The sequence below is a fragment of the Triplophysa rosa genome, linkage group LG13, assembly GCF_024868665.1.
Source record: "Triplophysa rosa linkage group LG13, Trosa_1v2, whole genome shotgun sequence".
Taxonomy (NCBI): domain Eukaryota; kingdom Metazoa; phylum Chordata; class Actinopteri; order Cypriniformes; family Nemacheilidae; genus Triplophysa; species Triplophysa rosa.
The window spans coordinates 3,866,129-3,890,381 of record NC_079902.1 but is presented as its reverse complement, the minus strand read 5'-3'; the positions used below and the strand labels follow the sequence as shown (position 1 = coordinate 3,890,381).

The following is a 24,253-nucleotide window of genomic DNA, read 5'->3' as shown; positions in this document are numbered from 1 at the left end:
AAATACTGAAGCATCTGAATACCGACAGACAAAACTATTTTTTGACTCACTTTTAGGTTACTCGGAACTAAGAGCAATGTAAAACACATCCACGCCCGTCTGAACTAATACTGCTCATCCTTTTTTTCCGGGGATCCAAACTACAGTAACCTCTAAACATCTCATTACTGCGGTAATGCGGTGATGCGGTTATCGTCACAGCCCTAATTGAGACCCGGCAACATTACATTATAAATTGTGAACCAGTAACGTTAATAAACAACCTGAGCCTAATAATTTATAAGCTCAAAAGTACAGGACAGTAAGAAAAAATTTACATATAAGACTTTCAAATCCAGTAGCAGGAAGGCTAACCTTAGGTCTCCATCTGTTTTGCAACCCGTTGCCTCTTGCAGCTAGCGCCACAGAGTGTAAGTCTGTCAGATATTGATTTGTTTTTGGGCTCCGATCACTGTCTCTCTTTTCCTCTGTTTTTTTTTTTTTTTGCTGGGTCTGCCATGGTGATGGTTTGGAGACTTGCGTTGAACTAGATCGTTTCGTCTTATTGTTAGCTGTTGGCTGACTTCACCCAGGCAATGAGTAAAACGAATAAATGAAACTTTTGTAACCAAAGTTACAAGTGTGATTTCAGCCGATAGAGGGCTGCTTAGGTAGCAGCGGCAGTAAAATTTGTCCAGTTAAGAGTTGTCCTATCACTAAAATATTTTTTGAGAGATTATTTTAAGGTCAAAAAACTCTCTAGTGTTGCTTTAAAGGGATATTTCAGCCAAGAAACAAAAATTCCCCATGTTGTACTCACCCTCAAGGCATCCTAACTGAATATGACTTTCTTCTTGAAGAATAATGCATTCAGAGTTATAATACCACGGATCTTTTTACTTCCAAACGGTAGAATGGGAGTGATCAGGGGGCAATTTTTTTAAGCTCCCGCAAATAACGCAGGCGTGTCGTAAGTTTCGGTGAGGAATGCGGCATTTCTCCTGTCTCCTCTGTGCAGGAGCTTTCTTCACCATCATTTGCCAGAAAAACAAGCTTCTGGTTCACACGTAGCAGTGGGATAACGGAAGCTATACATTATAGTTATTATACGATATTTCTCTTAAACAAAAGCATCGATTCGCTTCAGAACACTTTGTTAAGACCACAGAGCCATGTCGAGCCATTATTTGATCAATGGATACACTTTTTGGAGCTTCAAAAAATTGCCCCCCATTCACTTCCATTCTACTGCTTGGAAGTAAAATGATACGTGGTAATATAACTGCGACTGCATTATTCTTCAAGAAGAAAGTCATATTCATTAGTTAGGATGCCTTGAAGGTGAGTAAAACATGGGGGAAATTAGTTTCTTGGCTGAAATATCCCTTTAAAGCAACATTTTGTAGTTTTTCAACCTTAAAATAATGTCTCTAAAATTATTTCAGTGGTAGAACAACTCTTAACCGAAGGAATTATACTGTCGCTGCTACCTGAGCAGCCTCATAGCGGCTACAACCACACTCTGTAAGTTCTGTGTTTGGGTCGGTACACACAGCCCGCTAGTATTGCGTGGTAAACCGGTTCTGGAAATGTACCGGTATATGTTAGATTTCAAACGGTTCAATACCAGACTTTTGCTTATTTCGGTACTTGAAACACTGCCGTTCCAAAGTTCACCGCTATGTGGCAGTATGCCACAGAACTGACGCAGAACCAGCAACATAGAAGAACAAGATGAATCGCTCTACAAGCACTTTTGCGACCATTTAAACTGAGACATTGTGATTGATTTTATTACAAATTCGTTTCTTTCTACTTTTGCAGAGAGATCTTTAGATTGTTTTACAGTGTAACGTATATTCTACATGCTGCGATGCGTCTGTACATCCCCCTTCAATGGCATACATAGCATATATAACTTTATCTCTGTTCCAGACATCTCAGTTAACCTACTAATCATCATGAAGTTCTCTTTCGCGTCTTGTATATGTTCTTACTGTATACTGTCAAATACACACGCTGTTATGTCAAAAACACAAAAGGTTCACATAAGCACAGTCCGTTGTGTTTTAAATATATATCCGCATCAAAAAAGAATTTGCCTTAAAGTGACAGTAACATAACACATCTGTGTCACATATTAAAGAGAAAATGAAACTTTTGTAGCTTTATTTAGAGTCAATGCATATTTATTTTATACAGTGAAGACTGTGCAGTGTTTTATTGATCATTCAGTTTTCATCTTGAATGCTAATGTTAAAGGCGCAGTTTTTGATTTACAGCGGCCACTAGCGTTGTATTATAGATTTGCAACAAATCGCTCAGTCCAAACACGACGGTAGCCACCATAGTACAAAAAGATGTCGTTCTCATGTTGACGCAGGGAGGAGATCATGCGGGCATTAGAAAGACTGTATAAAGAGCGATGTCATATTTATTACATAAAATAAAAGGTCTGTGGATTTTAAGTATAAAAAGAAGGATAAAAGTCAGGCAGGAGCTAGGACCTGCGTTAATATTATAAAGTCTTTACAGCAGAGATGCGTTAGGACCCGCGGTACTAAGGCTTTTAGCAGAGATACTCGTACATATCTATGGAGATACTTTCCAGCAGAGAGACGTTGGAGAGAAAGATCATCTTAAAATCACCTCGAGGAGGCTGCTTTGATTCGGATCAGTATGTGAGTAACATTGGTTTTTCTGTTTGTTAGAACCAAGATATGTTGTTGTTTTTGTTGTAATATTAGGTGTGTGACGGAGCAGTTTTGAGCATCATTGTTTATCTGGAACCACTTGAATATTGTACTCGTCCAGACAGGGGCGCCTGCAGGATTTTATCTCAGGGTACGCACTGAATCCCCCACCCAAAAGCTCTCACACACGCAAATACCAAATACTCAAGAAATGCCACAAAATTAATTAATATATGAGAGATAGGCTATATATAAGATAAACCTTGTTTATAGCTGTTTGAGGCATACTCTCCTCCTCCCTGTTTAAGCACATCCTCGCTGTTCATTTTGATCTCAGGTTGATTGTTCATTAGTACAAGTCCAGTAAGCCTGTTGTCTTTCATCGTATTGCACCATGTACACACTGCAGTTTCGGAAGTGACAATCGCATTTAAATATGGGAGTGAATTCACTAAATTATCATTCCATGTGTGTACGGAACAGGTATAGTCACTCCCACATTAAGTGATTACGGAGCCCGTCTGGTCACCCCTCGGAGAAAAAAAAACAAGACCCGCAAATCCGTGGCCACAGTTTTGTAATTCGTTCCCTCAGTTTAAAAATCTGTACTCACAGATTCTAAAACTGTTCCCACAGTTTACAAAACCGTGCTCTCGGATTAATAAACTGTACCCACGAGTTTACAATCCGTGCTCTGGGTTTTTTAAACCGTCCCCTCAGTTTTTGAAATCTGTACCCACAAAATCATAATCTGTGCCCACGCTTTCGTAATCCGTTCGTACAGTTTTGCACTGTTTTATTTTATTTTAGATTATATTATAAATTGTCTTAATGTGTTTACACACGAGCGCGTGGTGCATATAAAGCATGTTCACGTTCAGCATGCACGTTCATTGCCGCGTTTCACTGGTGTAAAGTTGGTTTGACATTAAACTTTTGATATTCGTGAATTTAGGGACCATTTCTAAAGTTACATACACATTAAAATACATTTTTCCAACTTCAAAAGTATTTAAAGGGAATGATTTATAGCCACAAAACTAACTGTACAGAGTTCATGTGTGTGTCAGCTATTATGCACAACTTTTAGATTATTGAGTATTAAAATAAACCATCAAATCATATGCACATATTCCTATACGTATTGCTATTGAGCTTTAAATAATGGTATATTTGTGTATGAGACAATTATACATAGGAATGTTTGCATGTGATTTGACGGTTTATTTTAATACATATCAATAATCTAAAAGGTGCGCATTCTATCTATCACACACATGAACACTTTACAGTTAGTCAGGGAAGTCATTCCCTTTAAATGCTATTGAGCTTTAAAAATTATGTATGAGCCCATACAGCAGTGAAACACATAGGAATATTTGCATTTGATTTAATGGTTTATTATAATAAATATAAAAAGTGTGCATTATATCTGACACACACATGAACACTGTACATTTAGTTTTGTGGCTATAAATCATTCCCTTTAAATGCTTTTGAAGTTGGAAAAAGGTATTTTAATTTGTATGTAACTTTAGAAATGGTCCCTAAATTCACGAATATCGAAAGTTTAATGTCAAACCAACTTTATGTCAGTGAAACGCGGAAATGAACGCATGCTTTATATGCGCCATGCGCTCGTGTGTAAACACATTAAGACAATTTATAATATAATCTAAAATAAAACAGTATACAATATTCCTTAATGTTCCTGTACGAGCTTGTTCTGTTGACAGACAGAGGCTTCAATTCCGTGAGTAGGCTACAGTTTGCAAAACTGTGCGAACGGATTGCGAAAGCGTGGGCACAGATTATGAATTTGTGGGTACATATTTCAAAAACTGAGGGGACGGTTTACAAAACCGAGAGCACGGATTGTAAACTAGTGGGTACAGTTTATTAATCCGAGAGCACGGTTTCGTAAACTGTGGGAACAGTTTAAGAAACTGTGGGTACGGATTTTTAAACTGAGGGAACGAATTACAAAACTGTGGCCATGGATTTGCAGGTCTTGTTTTTTTTTCTCCGAGGGGTGACCAGACGGGCTCCGCAAGTGATGATTGTCACACTGGTAACGCTGTTCTAGCATTTTGCAGCTGCAAATAAAAATATAAGCCTGCTATTTTTCGGCTAAAGACTTTACTTTAATTTAAAGTAAACTACCGCTGACAGGCGTGCTTTGTTTTGTTTATGCTCGGAAGGCTGTATCACAGAGCGCTCTTTTGAAGTGTTGCCATGTTCATTTATTTTTAAGCGCTTTTTATGCTTGATATTTGATGTTTAGCTCATAAAGCTTGGCACTTTGTAAAAAAATTCTCAGTTACGGATAGTTGTGTTTTTGTGGTCTTTTAAAATATAACCTAGGCCTATTTGGATTTTTTTGGTTTATTTTCGGTTAGTCTTTGTTGGTTGTTTTTATCTATGAAGATCTGGCAACATGTTACTTTAACAGATCGTGAGAATGGCTAACCATACACACATTTAATTTTACAACATACACACTATTTATTTTATTTATTTACTCTCATTCTCTCTTGCTTTCTCAATATGTCATGAGTGTACACAGATTAATAATCAATTTTAAATACTATTTAAATATTTAAACATATAAATAAAATTATGGTACGCACAGTGCGTAAGGCTGCAGGCGCCCCTGCATCCAGATACTGGAGAGAGAGAGAGCGAGAGCACGTTGGCGATAAAACTATAGAGAGAGCGCGTTTTACTCTCTTACTCAATGATGAATAAATTTACATTTAATCCAAGGGTCACATGCGTCCCGAACCGTAGAGTACGATCCGTATGGATCACAGATAATCCGCGATCGGTTTCACCACTATACCGCAGGGGAGAGGGAGGGGAAACGCGTGTTGTAGAGTTGTTTGTCCATTTAGGGCTGCTGTACAAAACATGGCAACGAATTCAATGTATGTAGGCCCGCTCTGTATGTAGATATAAATAGCTTATAGGTATTAGAAACATAACGGTTCATTATGTAAGGTCTTTATACACCTCTGAAGAAATTGTTTTGTATATTATATTGCATTTCTGTCAATAGATCTTCCTAAAAACCCAGTATTGTTCCTTTAAACAGTGACATTATTTACAACACTGGTAACAGACAATTGCGCTTATCAACCACATGGGGGAACCCGTGAGCAAAAGTTATATAGTGTCGCTTTAAAATAATATTTTAGTTCTGACCAACCTTTTTGTTTAGAGTGAAATGTTTATACAGTAATCTGTTTAGGTCTACTAATTTGTGTTCCAGTTAAATATTGTAACCAATCACAGACAAGTACATTAGATGCACATAAATACAGTGGTGATGGTGAACCAGAAGCCTTGAATTTAGTCTGTAGACTTACCAACAGCAAATGATCATATAGCCTGAACTTAAATGTGTGTGACTCAAACATGTGAAACTACATACATTTTGACATTCACAGGCAAATTACCTGATCAGAATTCTCATGATTTTGGTCGCACATTATTTTTACAAGTATGAAATTGTGGAATTACATTTGTCGGTCAGGGCTTTTCCCGGGAGGAGGCCGAGCTGCGTTTTCGTCAGCTGACACGAGAGTACCAGGCACTGCAGCGAGCATATGCCCTTCTGCAGGAAACCACTGGGCCCCTGGACCCTGAGAGACACTCTAGGGTGAGGGTCATAATGCCAACTTCACAGACGCATGTTTAACCTCACTGACACTGGACATTCCTTTTCTTACTAATGCAGTTCTGTAAACAAATCTTAACATTCATTAAAGAATGAATATAACCACCAAAATTCTCAAGAACTTCTCGAGACTTTTTCAGAATCTCTCACTCTGAAAATGTCTTTCAGATTGACCGTAGCCAACAGTCTAGCAAGCATGGCTAAAAATTCCTGCTTCAAAAAATGTATCTTACCAAAATGTAAAGTTTTTATAAATATATAGATTTGAAATCAAAACCAAAACAAACCAAAGTATACTATGTTTAAAGCATGCCCTAGGCTGGCTCTTTGATTGGCTCTATGCTCTGTCCGTTAGACACGGGAGCAGCTGCAGACGGAGCTGATTGGCTGCCAGGCACGGATTGCTGACCTGGAGCGGAGCTTGGCAGAGAAGGGGCAGGTAAATGAGAAAGAGGGCGGGGAGAAGAGACCCCTGACTCCACTCACATTGGCTTTGCTGCTTGTCTTTCTGACAGCCATGCTTGTGTGCTGGCGCTACACACAGGGGATATGCCGCCAAATCATGTGACGCATACACATTTATCAATAGGATCAATTCAACTTGCAATTATTGTTAAGTATAGGCTACAATATAAATTATAGCCCAGTTGTACAACATTGTCTGCATTTGTTCAATTTCAGTCAGATGAGCAGATTTTAAGAGCAGATCATTTAGTGTGACTGAATCATAAACAATAATAGAGCTTTGATTTTGTGTATTTTAATCAATGATATAATAAGGTTTAGTCTTGCTTTTTGTGCCTCGGAATCTGCTTAGTTGTTATATGGTTGCCACAAACTGCCTTAGGATTTGTGAAATTTGCTACCTTCTTTACGTTTACATTTGTGTAAACGGAACATTTAGGAATCAAACCCCAACCTTAAGCAAAACTGTATAAAGGCCATTGCACATTGAGTCCGAAATTTGCGTAAGAAATTTCCGCACGTTAAAAAATAAATACGACCTCACGTATTGTCAATCACATTTACACACTGCCTCCGATATTTTAGTTTATCAAAAAAATTAGTTTATCAAAAAAATTCGGACTGGGTTCGCATCCGTAGCAAGCATTTTGAGAGGAGTTTTGACAATTCAGAGACACCGTACAAACGAGCGCCAAATACGAAAAACGCATACTAAAATTTCGGACTGTATGTGCGAAGACCTTAAGGCTTAAATCGGATATACTAGAGCACAAAAATGAGCCTCCTGTTTCATTGTCCTGGGCTGTGTGCTGAATGAAATACTACCTTACTGTTTATGGACTACAATGCAGTATGTTGCACACAGATACTGCCTAGATAGTATATGAAAAAAAAGATTGTTATAATTAAAAATTTTCAAACCATAGTATGCTACATTTTGCTACGTCAGCATGCTCCATGTTTAGTTGTGTCACATTTTTATCTAAATTTGTGTAAAAACGTTTTAAATCTTGGCAATCGTATCATAACATACTGTAAGAGGGGGATGTTAAAAATTGTGGCAGTGCACCTGTGGTTCATTTCTCACTTGAAATGAATAGTTAAGCACATTGCATTGTGGTATGTACTATTCCTTGTAGTAATATCTATTGTATACTTTTGATGGTAGTATGCTATTCCGAACATAGGCATTCTTATTGTGGGCTTATTTATTGGTTGGTTCACCATGCATGTTTCTCACTGGTCAGCATGCTTTTGCATGCATTTCCTGTCTGTTCTGTGCTATGTCTGTTCTGTCTGCATGTGGCCTAATAAATCTTTATTGAGGATATTTCTCTCCATTCATTTATTTATTATTTGTGTGTGTTCATGTGTTCTGTTTATTACGTTTATTGTGTTAAACACAATTGATTATTCAATATTTTTTCTGAGAACAAAGTGAATGAGAGATACATGTGTGTGTGTCTACAGTACTCTGTGTGATCTGTACATACTGTAATTATAACGAGTGTTAGATAAGTGCTTGCAGTGTAATTTGTAGTGGATTGTGTGTTTGTTTGGGTTTATGTAATGCAGGACTCCAAATGGGCAGAGGAAAAACAAAATCTCATCAGGATGAACCAGGAGCTCAGAGAAAAGGTACCATCTTTCCCTAAGCTTCCAATAGCTTCACACAAACTTAAATACAAAACTCTTAACATTCTCCGGCTGCGTTTTTATGTGTGTGTGGCAGATAGCGTCGCTGGAGCAGTGTGAAATGAGATTACGCTCGGAGGTTCGAGATACCCTGGATCAAAATGAACTACTTGAATTCCGCATTCTTGAGCTGGAAGTAAGAGAGTCTGTATTGCTCCCACAGCATCAAACAGGGGCAGTCAAGCCTGTCTCTTGCCTACACCATCTACATACTTAAACCCATATCATCCACAGAACTTGCACTGCATTGATCCTTATGTGTCGTGTTAATATTTCCATGTCATTTTATATATGTGTTTTTTTTTAAAGATGTGTATTTATATCAATATCGTTTTGATAAATATAAGTTTAAATTAAATAAAATGTATTTGAATTAAACTCCTCACCTCATTTTATTTTGACTCCTCCTGCATGTTGTATTTTTTTGTGTTGAAGTCTTTGTTTGTACAGCTTCACAAACACTAAATTCACTATTGTTTGCATCCATGTCAAAATTTACTGTGTAAAATATTAAATGACCACAGTAAAGCCAACATATCATTTGTCCAAACATTTGCTTGATAAATGTTATACTCTATACTTTATTCTTTTAAAAATGAATCTTCAAAATATAAATGTTATTTTTTGAGAGAATTTTCTGCCATACTTACAGCCCATACTGTTTACAGGAATTACACAAAACAAATGGTTTAAGACAGTGGTTCTCAAACTGGGGGCCCAAGATGGATCCAGGGGGAGCACAGTTTTTGTAGCATTTCAAGAAATATAGAGATTTATCATACATTTTGTGCAATCAAACATCAGAAAAATAAGACCACCAACCAAAAGAATTGATGTTCCAGCATTGTATAATTGTAAATGTTTTTGGTTTAATTCAAATTTTAAGTAAAGATCATACATTTTTATTTTGGCGGCCAAAAAAGTGATGCACCCTACACAAAGGGGGCCTTACAACGAAAAAGTTGAGAACCACTGGTTGTAACAGTTTATTCTTTCTTTCCTTTCTATCAATATAAGTTTATGAAATATAAACTGCTATTACATTATAAGAGTTTATAAAATATTTCAAGCATCACAAATTATTGAGTCTTTTGATTCCTGTGGGTTTTTTGCACATTCCTCTTACCGTTGTGGATTATACACAGTTATATTCTAGGAAATGTGATGTTATTCGTCCTTTTCTTAATTTATTTTCATTGCATTTAGTGTGATTTCTGATATTCACTGTTTCAAATATACTTGGGCAGTTATATTTTGGCATCCTGCATTTAAATTTAAGGAATAGTTCACTCGGAAAGTAATATTCTGTCATCATTTACTCACCCTTTTGTTTCAAACCTGCATGCATGACTTTCTTCAAGTGAAATCAAAAGGTGAATTTTTAAAGAATGTCCTCTTCATTCATATGACATGTTTATTAATTCAGTGATGCTTCCTTACAGATACTATTATAGTCCCAGACAATGCTTTCTTTTATATTTTGTGACCAAGTGTTTTTTAACCATTAGGAAAGAGAACGTCGATCTCCTGCCTTTAACCTGCAAATCTCTGCCTCTGAAAACAACAGTAGCCTACAGCTACACTGCCAACAGGAGGGTGTCAAGGTGTGTATACAGTACAATATACATTATACTGTAAATTGACTTATAGACGGTCTCAAAGCAACAACATACTGCGCATGCATGCTTTTGTGGTCCAAACTTAACTTCCGGTACACATCCGCAAAGAAGTTTATTTCTGTTAACAAGCAAAATAAATAAATTACATTGGCTAACAAGTCTAACAAGTAACATGTCTAGCCAGTATTATTTTGGGTTACCAGTGGAATAACTGTTACTTGGCTGGACTTAAATGTGACCCATTCAACAAATTGTTTATTTAATAAAATTAATATACAATCAAATTCAACAAAATGTTTATTTAATACAATTATTATACAATAAAATATTAATATAAATTCAATAAAGTTAAATAGTTATATTATTAGCCACTGGTCAGACCGATCAACAAACACAGCGGATGTTAACTTCGGGCCAGGCGCATACGTCCGATGAAACTGTCTATAGTAATAATTTTAACCAAATTAAATTAAGACCACTTTGGAAATATTACCTGGGTTTGCATGTCTTATCACCACAATTACTACTTTATATCACATTCACAAAAATGACAGTTTCATCTTATTTGTTTATGCTATTTGGATGCATGTTTTTTGTTTAGGACGTCATCATTCCTGACCTTATGAAAAAGCTTGACATTCTTGGTGATAATGGGGTAAGAAAAGTGTGCATTTCTGCTGTAAAACATGCTTGTGTTGCTCCTGTGTCTAACAACTAAACGTTTCACCCGGCAGAACTTGCGTAATGAGGAGCAGGTCACAGTAATTCAAGCAGGCACTGTGCTGTCTTTATGTGAAAAGGTACCGCTGAATATCAGTCATTTCTTAATCACATTTATTCACTTGGCAGACACATCAAATTCTCTGAACAGTGTTTGTTGATTTGTTTTCCTTTTTTCCCCTTTTGCCTATATCTGTTTCTAACAGTGGTTGAAGCAAATTGACAACACTGAAGCTGCTCTAACACAGAAAATGATTGACCTGGAAAATGAGAAGGTGAGAACATTCATGCCATCTGAAATAAAAGTCTTATAAGTGTTCTGTCTTAAATAAGGTGTAGTGAATGATGAGTTATATTTGAAGTTACATTCAGTTGTGATATAATCATCAACAGGAGCTGTTCAGTAAACAGAAGGGTTTTTTGGAGGAGGAACTGGACTATAGGAAACAAGCTCTCGATCATGCCCAACTGGTAGGACAGTACATATTATTAAAAGCAGTAAAAATCACATTCCTGTTTTTCATAAAAACTTGAGCAATTTTACAAGATATTTAGACAGCCCTACCTTAAAGCGACAGTTCAACTAAAAATGAAAATTCTGTCATCATTTACTCATCCTCTTGTCATTTCAAACCTGTATGACCTTCCTTTCACAGAACACAAAAGAAGATATTTTAAAGAAAGTTGGTAAATGAACAGTGCCGGCACCCCTTTCATGTCGATTGTATAAACACAAAACCAGTGCAAGGATATGGGTGCCAGTTATCAACATTCTGCAATATATATATACTGTATATATATATACTGTATATACTGTATATATATATATATATATATATATATATTGTGTTCGTGGAAGGAAGAAAGTCATACAGGTTTGAAATGACAAGAGGATGAGTAAATGATGACAGAATTTTCATTTTTGGTTGTACTATCACTTTAAGCACGGAAGATGTTAGCTGATGAATTCCTATTAAAGAACTACACTTCCCACAGTCCTGAGAGGTTCACCAATCAGAGAAGTCAGTGTTATAGTTTCACATAATGCATTGCAAATGACATAATACAATGAGCCCCCCCCCAGAATGAACCCATTTATTTTTCATAGAATTACATATAATGAATAATTTAAATATGAATTACATATCAAATGTGGAAGAAAATGTGCAGAAAGGTATTGTGTAGTTTTATTGTACTTTTTTTATTGTAAAACAATTATATTGTGTTTGTTTTGGTTTTCAGAGGGTGCAGGAGTTAGAGGCTACATTATATGTTGCTCTACAGCAGGATCCAGACAGTTGTCTGGGGGAGAGTTTGAGTGACAGACAGAGAGAAAAGCTGGCGGAGTCAATGGAAGCCGTGCGGAGACAGATCCTAAGACAGAGTCGCCATGCTGACACTCTTATCTTACAACAGCGGATGGAGCTCCTTCAATCTGCGAAACAGGTCAGGCTGTGTGTGCTTGTGTGGAAATACGTAGATGATTGTCAGTGACAAAAAGGAAAACGTTTTTGGAGTATAAATTCCAAAGTACATGATTATGATTATAGTATAAGATTATATATGCATACCATGGTTTTGTATCAAAATGATATTACAGAATTCTATAGTATTGCCATCTGTGCCATAAAACCATAATTTTTATTTCAAATGCATGCTTATAATTACACTAATAAGTCCTTTGTATGTGCTTAATAATGCATATATATTACTCATAATTTGGCTGTCATAGAAAAACAGCAAAAAAAAACCCATAAAGGCAGTGATCCCCTGTTTCTTGAAAATCAAGTGCCTAAACAAGACAAACACATGGGTGCTTCTCTGTTTTTCTTTCTTTATAATTTGATTTACAGAGAATCAGAGAGCTTGAGGACAAGATTGACATGCAAAGACGACATATCAAAGAGATTGAAGAAAAGGTGTGTATGGATGTTTATGAAAGTATTAGATTGTATTCTGGATAGAAATTGCCCATTAAATGTTCTGAGTTGTTGAATACAGTTGGGTTAGAGTTTATGAATTCTTAATGTACTTGTAAATTGGTCTCTGAGACTGATTCTTCCTCTCCTTTCCTCTCTCTTGTTTAACATTTATTTTTATTATAATTTATAGTTTTTGTTCCTTTTTTTGTTTTTCTCCTTAGCTTTTATTCTCTGGCCTTAACCCCCCCTCCCAACATACACACCAAACACACACTACACTTGTCTCTCTGTTTCTGTCTCTCTCACTCTCTCACACACACACACACACGCACGCACGCACGCACGCACGCACACACAGACACACACACACACACACGCGCGCGCACACACACAGGTGCAGTATCTGAATGGATGATACACACTCAACTTGCCAATAGAAATCTTTTGGTCAGGCAAACATTCCTCTGTTTGTTATATATAATGTTTTTTCAGATTTTATGATGCGTTTCCAAAGAGAATCATTTGTATCCCAAAAGGCCCAGTTGAAGCTGCTTAATTTTATTTTGTCCAACTGAAAAATGTGTGAACTAATACAAAATGTGTACTCTAAATATTTGTTACAATGAGTATTTAAAAAACACCTCAACACTTGTCAAACTGCTTTTAGTTTCAATAAATAAAGTTGTATTTTTTTCATATGGGCTAATGATGACTTTATTAACAATATGGTATTTTAGAGAGGAAAAAAGGAAAACATTGCTCAAAAAAGACTATGTTAATTTAAGTTAATAAGATTACATTGTGTTTGTTAAATAAAATTTAAGTGATCCAAAGTGAACTGGAGTTTTTAGGATATTTTGATTGAAGTTTTCGGTATTAGTCTTAGCCAGCAGGTGTCCGTAAAGAATAAAGAAATGGGCAAAAACAGGAGTGTGTGTGCCATGGTTCTGACCAGAGTTCATCTCAATGTAGTACAGCTGCTAATTTAGACCCATAGCAAAGACTGACCGAGCTTTAAAAAGAAGACTACTGTGAAAAGCATGAATGAGTGAATGAATTAAAAAAAGATGTGGGACAAGAGTGTAAAAGAAATCTGTGGGAGAATGGACACCTTAGAATAACTGTTCTCTTACTCACTGACTAACAGGAAATGAGCTCTGTGCGTGCATGTGTGTGTATGCACAGATTCTCGGGTCCGCGGGATGATCTCAGCCAAAGCTTAAACAAACTTTGCCAGTCAAAAATAGACTACTGGACAGAAAAAGAGATTTGATTTAATCACTGTGAGCTGCATGATCAAATACAGATTATCTGATTTGGACAAAGTGATGAACAAATAATGTATAATTAACACCTGACGCAAACCATAACATGTCTGTAAAATTATTGTTATTTCGGATACCTTGGATACCTAACCCCCCCCCTCTCTCTCTCTCTCTCTCTCTCTCTTTCTCTCTCTCTCTCTCTCTCTCTCTGTATGGGTGCCTTCTGGCAGGAGTATTTTGAGTTAAGAACAGAAGTTTAGTGGGGATGAGAGAAAGGGTGCAGCCCCCACGCTGCTGACGCAGTGTCTTAATCACCCCGAACTCATTCATGCCAAGTCCCCATGATCACACGCTCTGCAGTATATGATCACTCTATACTCTACACTTGATGTTATTGTATTTCTTCCTCCATATGTTTTCAAATAATATAATTTCTGAGTATAAATTAGTTAAACTCTGTTGATAGCATCTGACAGCCATGCTGCCAATTATCACAAAACATAAATTATAATTTATGATTATGATTTCATTACATTTCATACCCATTTTTTATAATCAAAGTGGGCCATTTTGAGCACTAATTTAAAGCTTCTATTTTGGTTAAAGTTCCAAAGCTGTAATGTATTTCATTCTTTAGCAGTATAGTTTTGGCAGGTGAAAATGTCCTAAGAGTGGATTGTTGAAGTAAACTGAGCTTATAACTATTAATAAACAAACTTGATGTTAGTTTTAAACACAGAATATTTAAGTCTATTAGGCTATATAGCAACATTGTGTTTGTCCTGTTGAATTGTCTACTGACTTCATTTTTAATCAAAAATATTTTTTCATTTGAACTCATTTTCATTTGAAAATGTTTTCACCTAAAATGATCTAAAGGTTTAAAAAAGTGCTTATAAGTAAATGTGTGTTAATGTACTTTCATAAAGTGTGTTTTGCTCTTATACTGTTCACTTACAGTAACATTACCTGTTAACACTGTAGACTTGTAGAGCATCTATGCAAGTGACATACCTTGTTTCTTCAAGTTTGACCTTGTTTGTCCCTAGCATACTGTTCACACACCTAACAGATGATATCCATCTCACCCCACATTCTGTTTGTCCCTAAAATTAGCCGTCTCTGGTTATGGTTCTTGTCAAATGAAAAATTACACTCTCTTTCTTTCTCTCTCTCTCTCACTTGCACTCTCTCATGCTTGACACACGACTGATGATGCACGTCACAAGCCCGCCAACACACGTTCCATGAAAACAGAACCATCTGGAGAGAGAATGGCAGCGTGTGAGGAGATGATGAGATTTAGGAAACTGGAGATGAATGAATGGCCGGCTCATGAATGCTTTAGTGATTTTGATTGACATACAAGAAAGAAGAACAATGAACAGAAAGTGTAGAACAAACAGCGCTCTGTGGGAGAATAGAGCAAATGCGTCTTAGGTAGAGAAACTTCCGGAAAATCATTCGGATTGTGAGCACACATACTTTATGCCTGTAGAAAAGTAAAATCCTAATGAGACCTCTTTATTTTTATTGTCTTTCCCAAGCAACAATGACATTTAATGTAACAAGTTGTGTCCTGCTTAGAAATCCCTCCTGAGATGAGTCATGTCCTCTAGAGGTTTAGAAACTGTCACAAACTGTGCTTAAAGTAAAATCAAAAGATTATATAAAGATTCTACTAAAATACATAAATACTGTATGTATCTTCCAAAGAATTTAAAGAGAATCATCTAACAAGTTGTTGCTTAAGGACCTTTCCACCGAACGGGTTCCATTTCAGTCTATCTATATTAAATGGACGTAAAGGTTCATTCAGCAATTTCTGAGAAACGCTGTTGATATTTGAAATCGACACCCACAAACACATTCTTAAGTAAAAGAAACCACATGCCACACATGAAATGGACATGTCTATTATAGATAAAGCAAAAGGGCCAAGCAAAATAATTATGCACATGATCAAACCAGTGCAGATGACATGAGAGTATATACTGTAATAGCAGGACACGAGCTCCAGATAAACAGTGACTCTCAAAACTATTTGTTACTCCAGTTAACATTACAACAACAGCAAATCTTTGTTCGGTGAAACAACAAAACGAAAGGTGGATCTGATAAAAACTTTGTTTTTTCTCCTATTCACACAGGGGGTATGTGCAAATAAGATCTAACACACACAGAACAGACATCTGCATCAACACTCACAAAATTGTTTGTTTGGGTGTGAATTAAAATTTTCAACAGAAATCGTTTACTGCAGCTTTAACTTAACTTGCATTTTATTATGAAGCAAATTGTCCCACATCTTTTCTTAAAACTTTTTTTTTGCATTTTTGTGTGACTCCATATCCAATATATGCCATATATATAAGTATAGTTTTATTTCATAATCAATTTAATTCATACATGTTTTAGTTGTGTCCCTAGATCACCAACCACCCACCCACTAAAACCATAAGAGATTCCACAACACACATTTTCAACAGAAAGTTTCGTTAAAGTGGCAGTAACATGCTATTTCATGCATTCTGACTTCTTTACACTGTTAAATGTCCTGGCTTCTCAAGCTTAACATGGTCAACTTGTCAAAAAACGAGTTGAACGTATGACGTAGTATTTCTGTGCTCGATTCACTCCGCCAGGGTTCAGAGAGGTTTCGGAAAGTTTTTTTCGAACATGGATTCCCGTTTCGTAACAAGGGTTCTTAGTCCCTTATTGGATAATTCTCCCGGAAAAGCATGACCACGTGTCATCCAGCAAGTGAAAGAGCACGCCCTCTGTAGCCTTCACCTGTGCAATTGTATCACAAGTGGACGACGTTAAATACAGGTGTAAACGGCGTGTGAAACGTTTTGAGCTTGTCGACTTTCTACCACTTACAGAAGTCGAAAACGCATTCGACCGGATTGTGTTTGTGGTGTAGACGCTCATGTTTGAAGGCCTTCGAGGAGCCACAAAAGACCGCCTTCTCTCCACGCACTAGCCAGACACGATTTAAACTTTACCGGCTAAAGACCTAAAAGGTTGGTTTAAAGACAAAAAAAATCGTACGAAGGACAACGTTTTCTCACCATTCCAGACTTCTAACACACACTTACAGTGTTTGATGCGGCCTTGCGGCTGTCAAAGAAGAAATACAAATTTTTATTTCTGAGATGAGTCACGAGTCCGCTTGTTCCAGTATGTTTTTCTGTCATCTCCTGTCGCGTTCATGTGTAAACTGCATGTGCTTATTTTGTTCATTAGATTTACAATTTCTGCATACAGCTGCTTAATAGTGCTTATGTTTTCACTGTCGTCATCCTCTTAACGGTAAATACCTATTTAACACTTTAAAGTAAAAAAAGCATATGATGGTTGATGTCACTTAACTTCTCTTGTCTAAGGTTAGAAAGCTAGTTAGCTCAGGGCTCATGCGAGTGCCCGATAGCCCGAAAGACGCTCGAGACAGTTGACGGGTTTGTGACTTGTCCAATCAGACCGCGCCTCAGACCTCTCTCTTCCTTTCTTTCCGTGAGTTCTTGTGCTTGAAGGGACAAATAACGTTACATACAGAAGTATGTCAAAATACCAGACTTGACGAGTATCCTGGAAAACAGTCAGTTAAGTTATTTCATTTTTATATGTAACACAGTGAGGAATATGCATTGTGTTATCTGAAAATATTATTTTGCATTTTGATTATTGCATTTGATTGTATCTGTATCGGAACACCATTGAGCCTAAAAACCTAAAGCAATGTTTAATTTGTTCTGTTTATTTATATTATGTGCTATAGCTTTTCATTTTTTTGTGCATTTGTTCTTATTTACAGACTGCATGCAGCCTAAAAACAGCTGTGGTGACCCCTGATAACGGAAACAACCCGAAAGAGAGATATAGTTCTTATTCACTTGTCTTTAATGACGTTTGAACTTTATATTTGTTAGTCAATAGTTTTTGCTGTGGTTAGGCTAGATGGTATCTAAATTTGGCATAGGCTTAATTTGCGAAAAAACACTTTTTGGAAGAAATTAAGAAATGCTTGCCGAAGGTGTGTATTGTTTAGGGGCCATTAACATCTAAAACTCATGGAAAACGCAGGATGTGCCGCTTTCTCACCATCTCCCGTGGCTCACACTCGTAAGTTATATTTGCAGAGAGCCGCGACTCCAGAAACGCGGCCAGTATAAAAATATGTGCATCATCCGCACTCCCCAGCAAGCCCCAGCCCCTCCTAAGTCCCTGCCTCCTGTCCCGCCCAAGCATAGTGTTCCCAAGTTTGTCATGCCCATTCCCCCTCCTCCCTTCCTGTTAATGTTTATCTTGTTGTCCAACCCTAACCCCTTTGTTGTCATGTCAGCTCTGCCCCTAGTTTGTTCTGTTCTATGTTTATGGTGTCTGTCCTCATATCTGTCGGTCTTGTCATGTTAGTGTGCTCCCTTAGGGAACACCTGGGGGCGTTCTTTAAGGGGGGTTCTGGCATGGTCCTGCCTCTTCTTGTCATGATTTTCGAGTCTTGTGGCAGGATTATGACAGACCTACATGTTTAATGTGGAGAGGAGCATGGCATTGTTTTGTTTTGACGTGTCATGCATTCTCTCCGGTGTCTCGTCTCTTGGCCCCACCCCCTTGTTTCTCAGTTAGCGTCCCATTAGTGTTTCATTCCCCTCACCTGCCCCGTGTAATCTTCCCGCTAGTTTCCCTTAGTCTTTCATTCCCGTCACCTGCCCGTCACCTTCCTTGTGCAATCATTCCTCGTTAGTGTTTCCCTACTTCTAGCCCCAGTTCGCTTTGTCCCGTGTCGGTTCATTGTATGCCTTTCTCGTTTACGTGTGTCATGTCACCTTGTGGATTACCCTGTTCCTGTTTACCTTGTTCCTGTTTACCATTCCCTAGTCGTGTTTTGGAATTATTATTTTGATTCTTGAACATTGTTTGTTTTGTCCCCCTTGTGGGAAGTTTTAGTTTGCATTCTTGTTTTGTTATTCGTGTTTTCCCCATCGTGGGTTTTTATTTTATTTAATAAAAGTATTTTTTGTTAACCCTTCGTCTGCCTGCGCCTGGGTTCTGCCTTACCAAACCTGACAACATAAACTTATAGTGAATCAATGCAACGATGTATTGTGTACTCGTGCTGTAGTTCTGCACCCCCTGCACACCTTGAGGCGCTCGTCTTTTTTCTGGAAATAATCATACAGCTGTATCTCTTTTATAAATTTGATCAAACTAAATACCATTTGAAGATATAAGTATGCAATACTACTGTATAAGTACTCAAGATTAATATGAGATTGGCAGGAACGGTGTGTTACCTCATCTTTAACTGGATCTTCTAAGGGCCACAGAAAAAAAAGTTATTTTTTTCTTTTCTGCATATTTTATAAGCTACAAGTGGCAGTGTCAATCTATTCCTTGGAAGGTATTTATTTTAAAAATATACATTTTTCTATGCTAAAAAGTCCTGTTACTTTCAATCCTGTTACAAAAAGGCATCCGTCTTCCATAAAAAAATTAAACACATTAAAGGTACTTCAGATTGACCAATACACATTTTAAATAGTGAAATGTGTGTGTTACTACATTATAAAAACTTAATTTTTTTTTGAAGTTATTAAAAACGATTAGTTGTAATTTGAAGGTTTTCAACACTCATTCAATGGATTGCACCTTAAATGAACTAATAAGTTAATTAAATCTCCTAATGTAAGAAAAACTGTGATTAACACAGTTTTGGTCTATACTTGCTTTGTTTATGGTGAGTTTCTTATGAGATATAAGGGGAGAAACTCAAAATACTCAAAAAAAACTTATAATCAAAAGATAAGTATTATATATAACCCAACGTTATTATGTATAAGGGCTCACAAAAATGTAGTAAGAAGTTTAAAGTTGGGTTGGATGTAGGAGTGAAATTTCTTAGTTCACCATCTGGTCAAAGTTTAAGCTCATACACAGACCCACACACAAGTGAAATACTGCAATAAAACACACAAACGTTTGAATATTTATTGATGATGGTTTATTTACAAGTTTTTGTAGACAGAGAGCATTATCTGTTTTACCTTTTTTTCTGCACACAGCTGAATACTTGCTCAAAGAGAAAGACTCTGGGATACCTTATACGCACACAGAAAACACAGTTTCTCACCCCAAGTGGTTTCTGAGTTCTTGAATTAAACATTGACTTCCTTTCCTAACTTTACTTGATACCCAAAGTTCCTGGTACGGCTCGTGTTAACTAACACAACCTGAAGTACTTATCACAGTAATTTAACTGTTGATAATCAACATGAAAACCATCAACGTGTCATTCTTTTATCAGTGTGATGTGCTTGAATTATTAGACAGTAGCCAACAATTCCCCAAAAGTCTGTAATCCACAGTCTCTTACATGTTCTGGAGACATCTGTCTCAAGTATGTGTGTGAGCATGTACAGTATATGTTCCTATTTATATTGACTGTGATGATCATTAATTATTTACATTCTCATTTGCTGTATGAGAGTTTTTGTATGCACTCTCTTTGACAACCTAGTGTCAATTGCATCTTACTAGACCATGTAGTTTCATTTACCCACCCACATCACTGCCTCACCATCCATCCATCCTCTGCTTGTCTTTTGTTCTCTGACTTTAGAGGAGGATGTGACTTGATGTTCCAAAAACTGCTGGGAGTGCCCGCATGAACGCAGTAGCCCTGTTTCTGTTGTGTTTTTGCAAGAGAGTGTTGCAACATGCACCTGCAGATGTGTTTTTCAGACTTGCTTTTTGTTTCAGTCTTGTCTCCCTTCTCTGTGTGGCTTCTATGCATCTGTCTATGCCCGGCCGCAAGGGAAAGGGATTGTAGCATAACAGAAGAAAGAGAACGAAAACTCAGCCAAAGAGCAGATGGAAAGAGAGAGTCAGTGCTGTAAGCGAAAGGAAGGATAGAAGTGATGCTGAGGAGGAGAGAATGGGAGAGTCATAACCTGGTGGACACTCTAGCTCGAAACAGCGGACTGAGGCTGCATCCTCATTGCCATAGTTTGCCCAGTACTCTTCAGGCTCTAGCTTGGGTAAGGCAGCCTCCTCCTCTGTGAGGTCGTACTTGGATGAGGAGGACAATGAAGGACTTTTGATGGAGGTAAATGGAAAGGCCTTTACCGTCTCCTTACTCTTGTGAAAAAGGCTCTTGGATGATGAGGCTGGTTTGTTCTTAGAGAACCACCAACGTGTCTTGGTGCTGAAGGTGGTGGTTGTAGTGCCAGCCAGGGATCCTGGGTCAGGCAATGGGCAGAGGGCAAAGTCAAGCTCTCGCAAGAACCTCAGGTCCTGGCCTTTACGAGGGGCTGGTGAAGAGCAAGTCAGGTCTGAGCTGGAGATCCGAGCTTTGCGGAACCACTCCCAGAGTGACCTTGCTTCACAGCCGCAGGTCCAGGGGTTGGCATTGAGCCTGAGGAACTGCACTGACGATGTGTCCTTCAGCACCTGGCCTTGAAGCTCCTGCAGAGAGTTGTTAAAGAGATAGAGGATGGTCAAGCGGCCCAGGTCGCGAAAGGCTCGGCGATGGACTTGCCGGATGCGATTGTCGTGCAGAAGTAGTCGGTCGAGATTCACCAGGCCCCGAAAGGCATTTTCAGACAGGGTTCGGATGCGATTGCCATGCAGGAAGAGATGGGTGAGGTTGACGAGGTCAGAAAAGAGGCCATCAGGAAGGTTGGTGAGCTGGTTCTCCTGTAAGTAGAGGAACTGTAAGCTATAGAGCTTATGAAAGAGATCGGCAGGCAGCTCATTTAGGTGGCAGCGGTGCATGTGTAGGCTCTGCAAACGCTCCAGCCCCCTGAAGGCACCCCCGTCTAGCCTGCGCAGTGATGGGTTATCACTCAAATCCAGTTCCTCCAGTACACGCAGATTACTGAACGCCCCTGCCTCGATCCATGAGATGTTATTAGAGTACAGCCATAGGACCTGTGGATACAGTGCATAAAATTTTTAAATATTTACTCATTCCATATACTTACACAAAAATGCAATTGATCACATATTTCACCTGTGTCTCAAAACCAAAGGAGTCAGCTCTGAGCTCAGTGATGCGGTTGTTCTGCAGGAATACACGCTGGGAGTCATAGGGTACTCCAGCAGGAACAGAGGTGAAGTTCTGAGACTGGCAGCTGACCGTCATTGGTGTGTGGTAGCATACACACAGCCTGGGACATGCCTGACCCGGTGCACAGCGACATGCCAACAGCCACACCACCAACCAGAGAGACAAACCACCTGTGGAGAGAGAAGGATGGAGAAGCGGGTTGAAAACATGTTGTTGAGGTTTGCACAAGATGGTCATGTGATCATGTACAGTAAAAAGGTTGTTACTGAAGTTTTGGAGACATGCAGACACGAGGAAACACTTTGTCAACAATATGCTCTGATTAACACAAAAAGCTGCAATTTGAGAAGAAATCTAAATTGATATCCAGATATTCTGTATCAAAGAATCATATACCGCTGCTGTCCATGTCCATCCAGGACATACCAAAATAGTGCCTAAGAGTGCGTGAAACAAAAAGGTTGGATTATCTTCAGGTTCGTGAAACTGAACCTGATTAAATTACTTCAGCGCATGAATATTTAAGGGACCTCGTGGGGTTTCGTGACACTGCACAATAATGCAATGCTTAAAGACACGCATGGTGTGAATAAATCATGTTGTGTCCATTCATGTTGCTTGCGCAAGATTTTCCTATTACCTGACCCGTGACCTGGTCACTGCATGACCTGTTTCAAGACAAGGTGTACTAATCTATCGACCAAACGGACTAATGTGGAAAATTAAATACATAACTGTATGAATGTTTGCAAGTTTTGTTTGAAAATCACCCTCAACAGTTTCATAAAGTCAGTGTTGATGCTTTGCAGCTGGTAAACACTGTTTATAACGCCCTTATGAAAATTAACCATGTTTTTTTGTGGTAAAAGTATAGTAACCACGGCTTTTTTTAGTTTCAACTGTAGGAATTTTTTTTTTTGAAGGATGGCATTTTTCAAGGGCATTGATTGTTAAAAATAGGCTACATTTGTTTTCTCTTTAAAAGAGCTGTATTGTAAGCGTCTTGTAAAATTTATAGCATGACATTATTAGATTTTTAACAATTAACACAAAGACCTACCAACTTATACATTTCAGAAGGTATAAGCATTCATTTTGTGCAAGTGCATTATAAATCCTTAAGTATAAATGAAACTAATGACATAAAGCTGCTACTTACTCTTGAAGGTAAGAGTGTTGGAGGCGCGAATGCTGCGCGCAGCCGAACGAGTTTCCATCCCAAAATCCAAACCGAGCGCGAGTTAGCCTAAGCGCGTGCCCGCTATCTGCGCTGCCGGTCAGCTCTGGTGCTCGAGTCGACTGCGACTGAAGAGCGACTCGCATCCCGCGAGCGTTTATACTCTAGCGCCGGCTGCTCGCGGAGGCGGGAGGCAGCGGATTCTCTCATACGTAACGCATGCGAGGGCGAAATGCTCGGAGGCGGGGGGGAGGAGGAAACTGGGCAGCGCGTGTACGAACAGGTTTCTACGGAGCCCGTCTGGTCACCCTCGGAGAAAAAAAACAAGACCCACAAATCCGTGGCCACAGTTTTGTAATTTGTTCCCTCAGTTAAAAAAACCGTACGCACCAATTCTTAAACTGTTCCCACAGTTTATAAAACCGTGCTCTCGATTAATAAACTGTACCCACGAATTCCCAATCCGTGCTCTCGGTTTTGTAAACCGTCCCCTCAGTTTTTGAAATCTGTACCCACAAACTCGTGAACTGTGCGCACGCTTTCGCAATCCGTTCCCACATTTTTACCTAAAACGTTTAAAATAAATGAACATCTTAAATAAGAATTATGTCAATGTACATTAATTATATGTCTGGATTTTTTTCATGAATTAAAAAGTATTAGTTAATTGTACAGACAATGCGCATATCTATTGTCAATTAGTTAAAACAATAAAAACATGAACATGCAAAAACAACGCACACAAGTCAATGCGAGCTCCACATTGGAATATTGAAGCACAAGTACACAACAGGAAGACGTCTTTTGAGCTTTTCTGTAATTATTATAACCAGGGGAGTAGCTACATGGTGGCCATGGGTGGCAACGGCTACCCCTGAATGATGGATGGCCACCTATCTGGCCACCTCTGTTGTGCGAAGCAGTTTTAAGATGCGTGTCGGAGTTTACAGAGTGCTGCGCAGATCATT

The 24,253-nt window shown here is 38.2% G+C and overlaps 2 protein-coding genes across 2 annotated transcripts in view; one reads left to right on the top strand and one right to left on the bottom strand.

Annotated features, from left to right (window-relative positions):
• Window positions 1-13,818, top strand: part of jakmip1 (janus kinase and microtubule interacting protein 1) — a 32,908-nt gene extending 19,090 nt beyond the window's left edge. The window contains exons 10-21 of the mRNA XM_057349652.1: window positions 6,208-6,333; window positions 6,707-6,790; window positions 8,392-8,454; window positions 8,549-8,647; window positions 10,020-10,115; window positions 10,732-10,785; window positions 10,865-10,930; window positions 11,057-11,125; window positions 11,244-11,321; window positions 12,093-12,296; window positions 12,704-12,769; window positions 12,963-13,818. Coding sequence (XP_057205635.1) covers window positions 6,208-6,333; window positions 6,707-6,790; window positions 8,392-8,454; window positions 8,549-8,647; window positions 10,020-10,115; window positions 10,732-10,785; window positions 10,865-10,930; window positions 11,057-11,125; window positions 11,244-11,321; window positions 12,093-12,296; window positions 12,704-12,769; window positions 12,963-13,013 — 1,056 coding nt within the window. The 3' untranslated portion in view covers window positions 13,014-13,818. The remainder of the gene's footprint in view (window positions 1-6,207; window positions 6,334-6,706; window positions 6,791-8,391; window positions 8,455-8,548; window positions 8,648-10,019; window positions 10,116-10,731; window positions 10,786-10,864; window positions 10,931-11,056; window positions 11,126-11,243; window positions 11,322-12,092; window positions 12,297-12,703; window positions 12,770-12,962) is intronic.
• Window positions 13,819-20,023: 6,205 nt separating this feature from the next.
• Window positions 20,024-23,432, bottom strand: rtn4rl2b (reticulon 4 receptor-like 2b). The gene is made up of 3 exons (XM_057349629.1): window positions 23,268-23,432; window positions 22,052-22,278; window positions 20,024-21,969 (listed from the first exon to the last, which is right to left on the bottom strand). Exons 1-3 carry the CDS (start codon window positions 23,323-23,325, stop codon window positions 20,896-20,898), a joined length of 1,359 nt encoding a protein of 452 aa, XP_057205612.1. The 5' UTR covers window positions 23,326-23,432; the 3' UTR covers window positions 20,024-20,895.
• Between the last annotated feature and the right edge of the window lie 821 nt (window positions 23,433-24,253).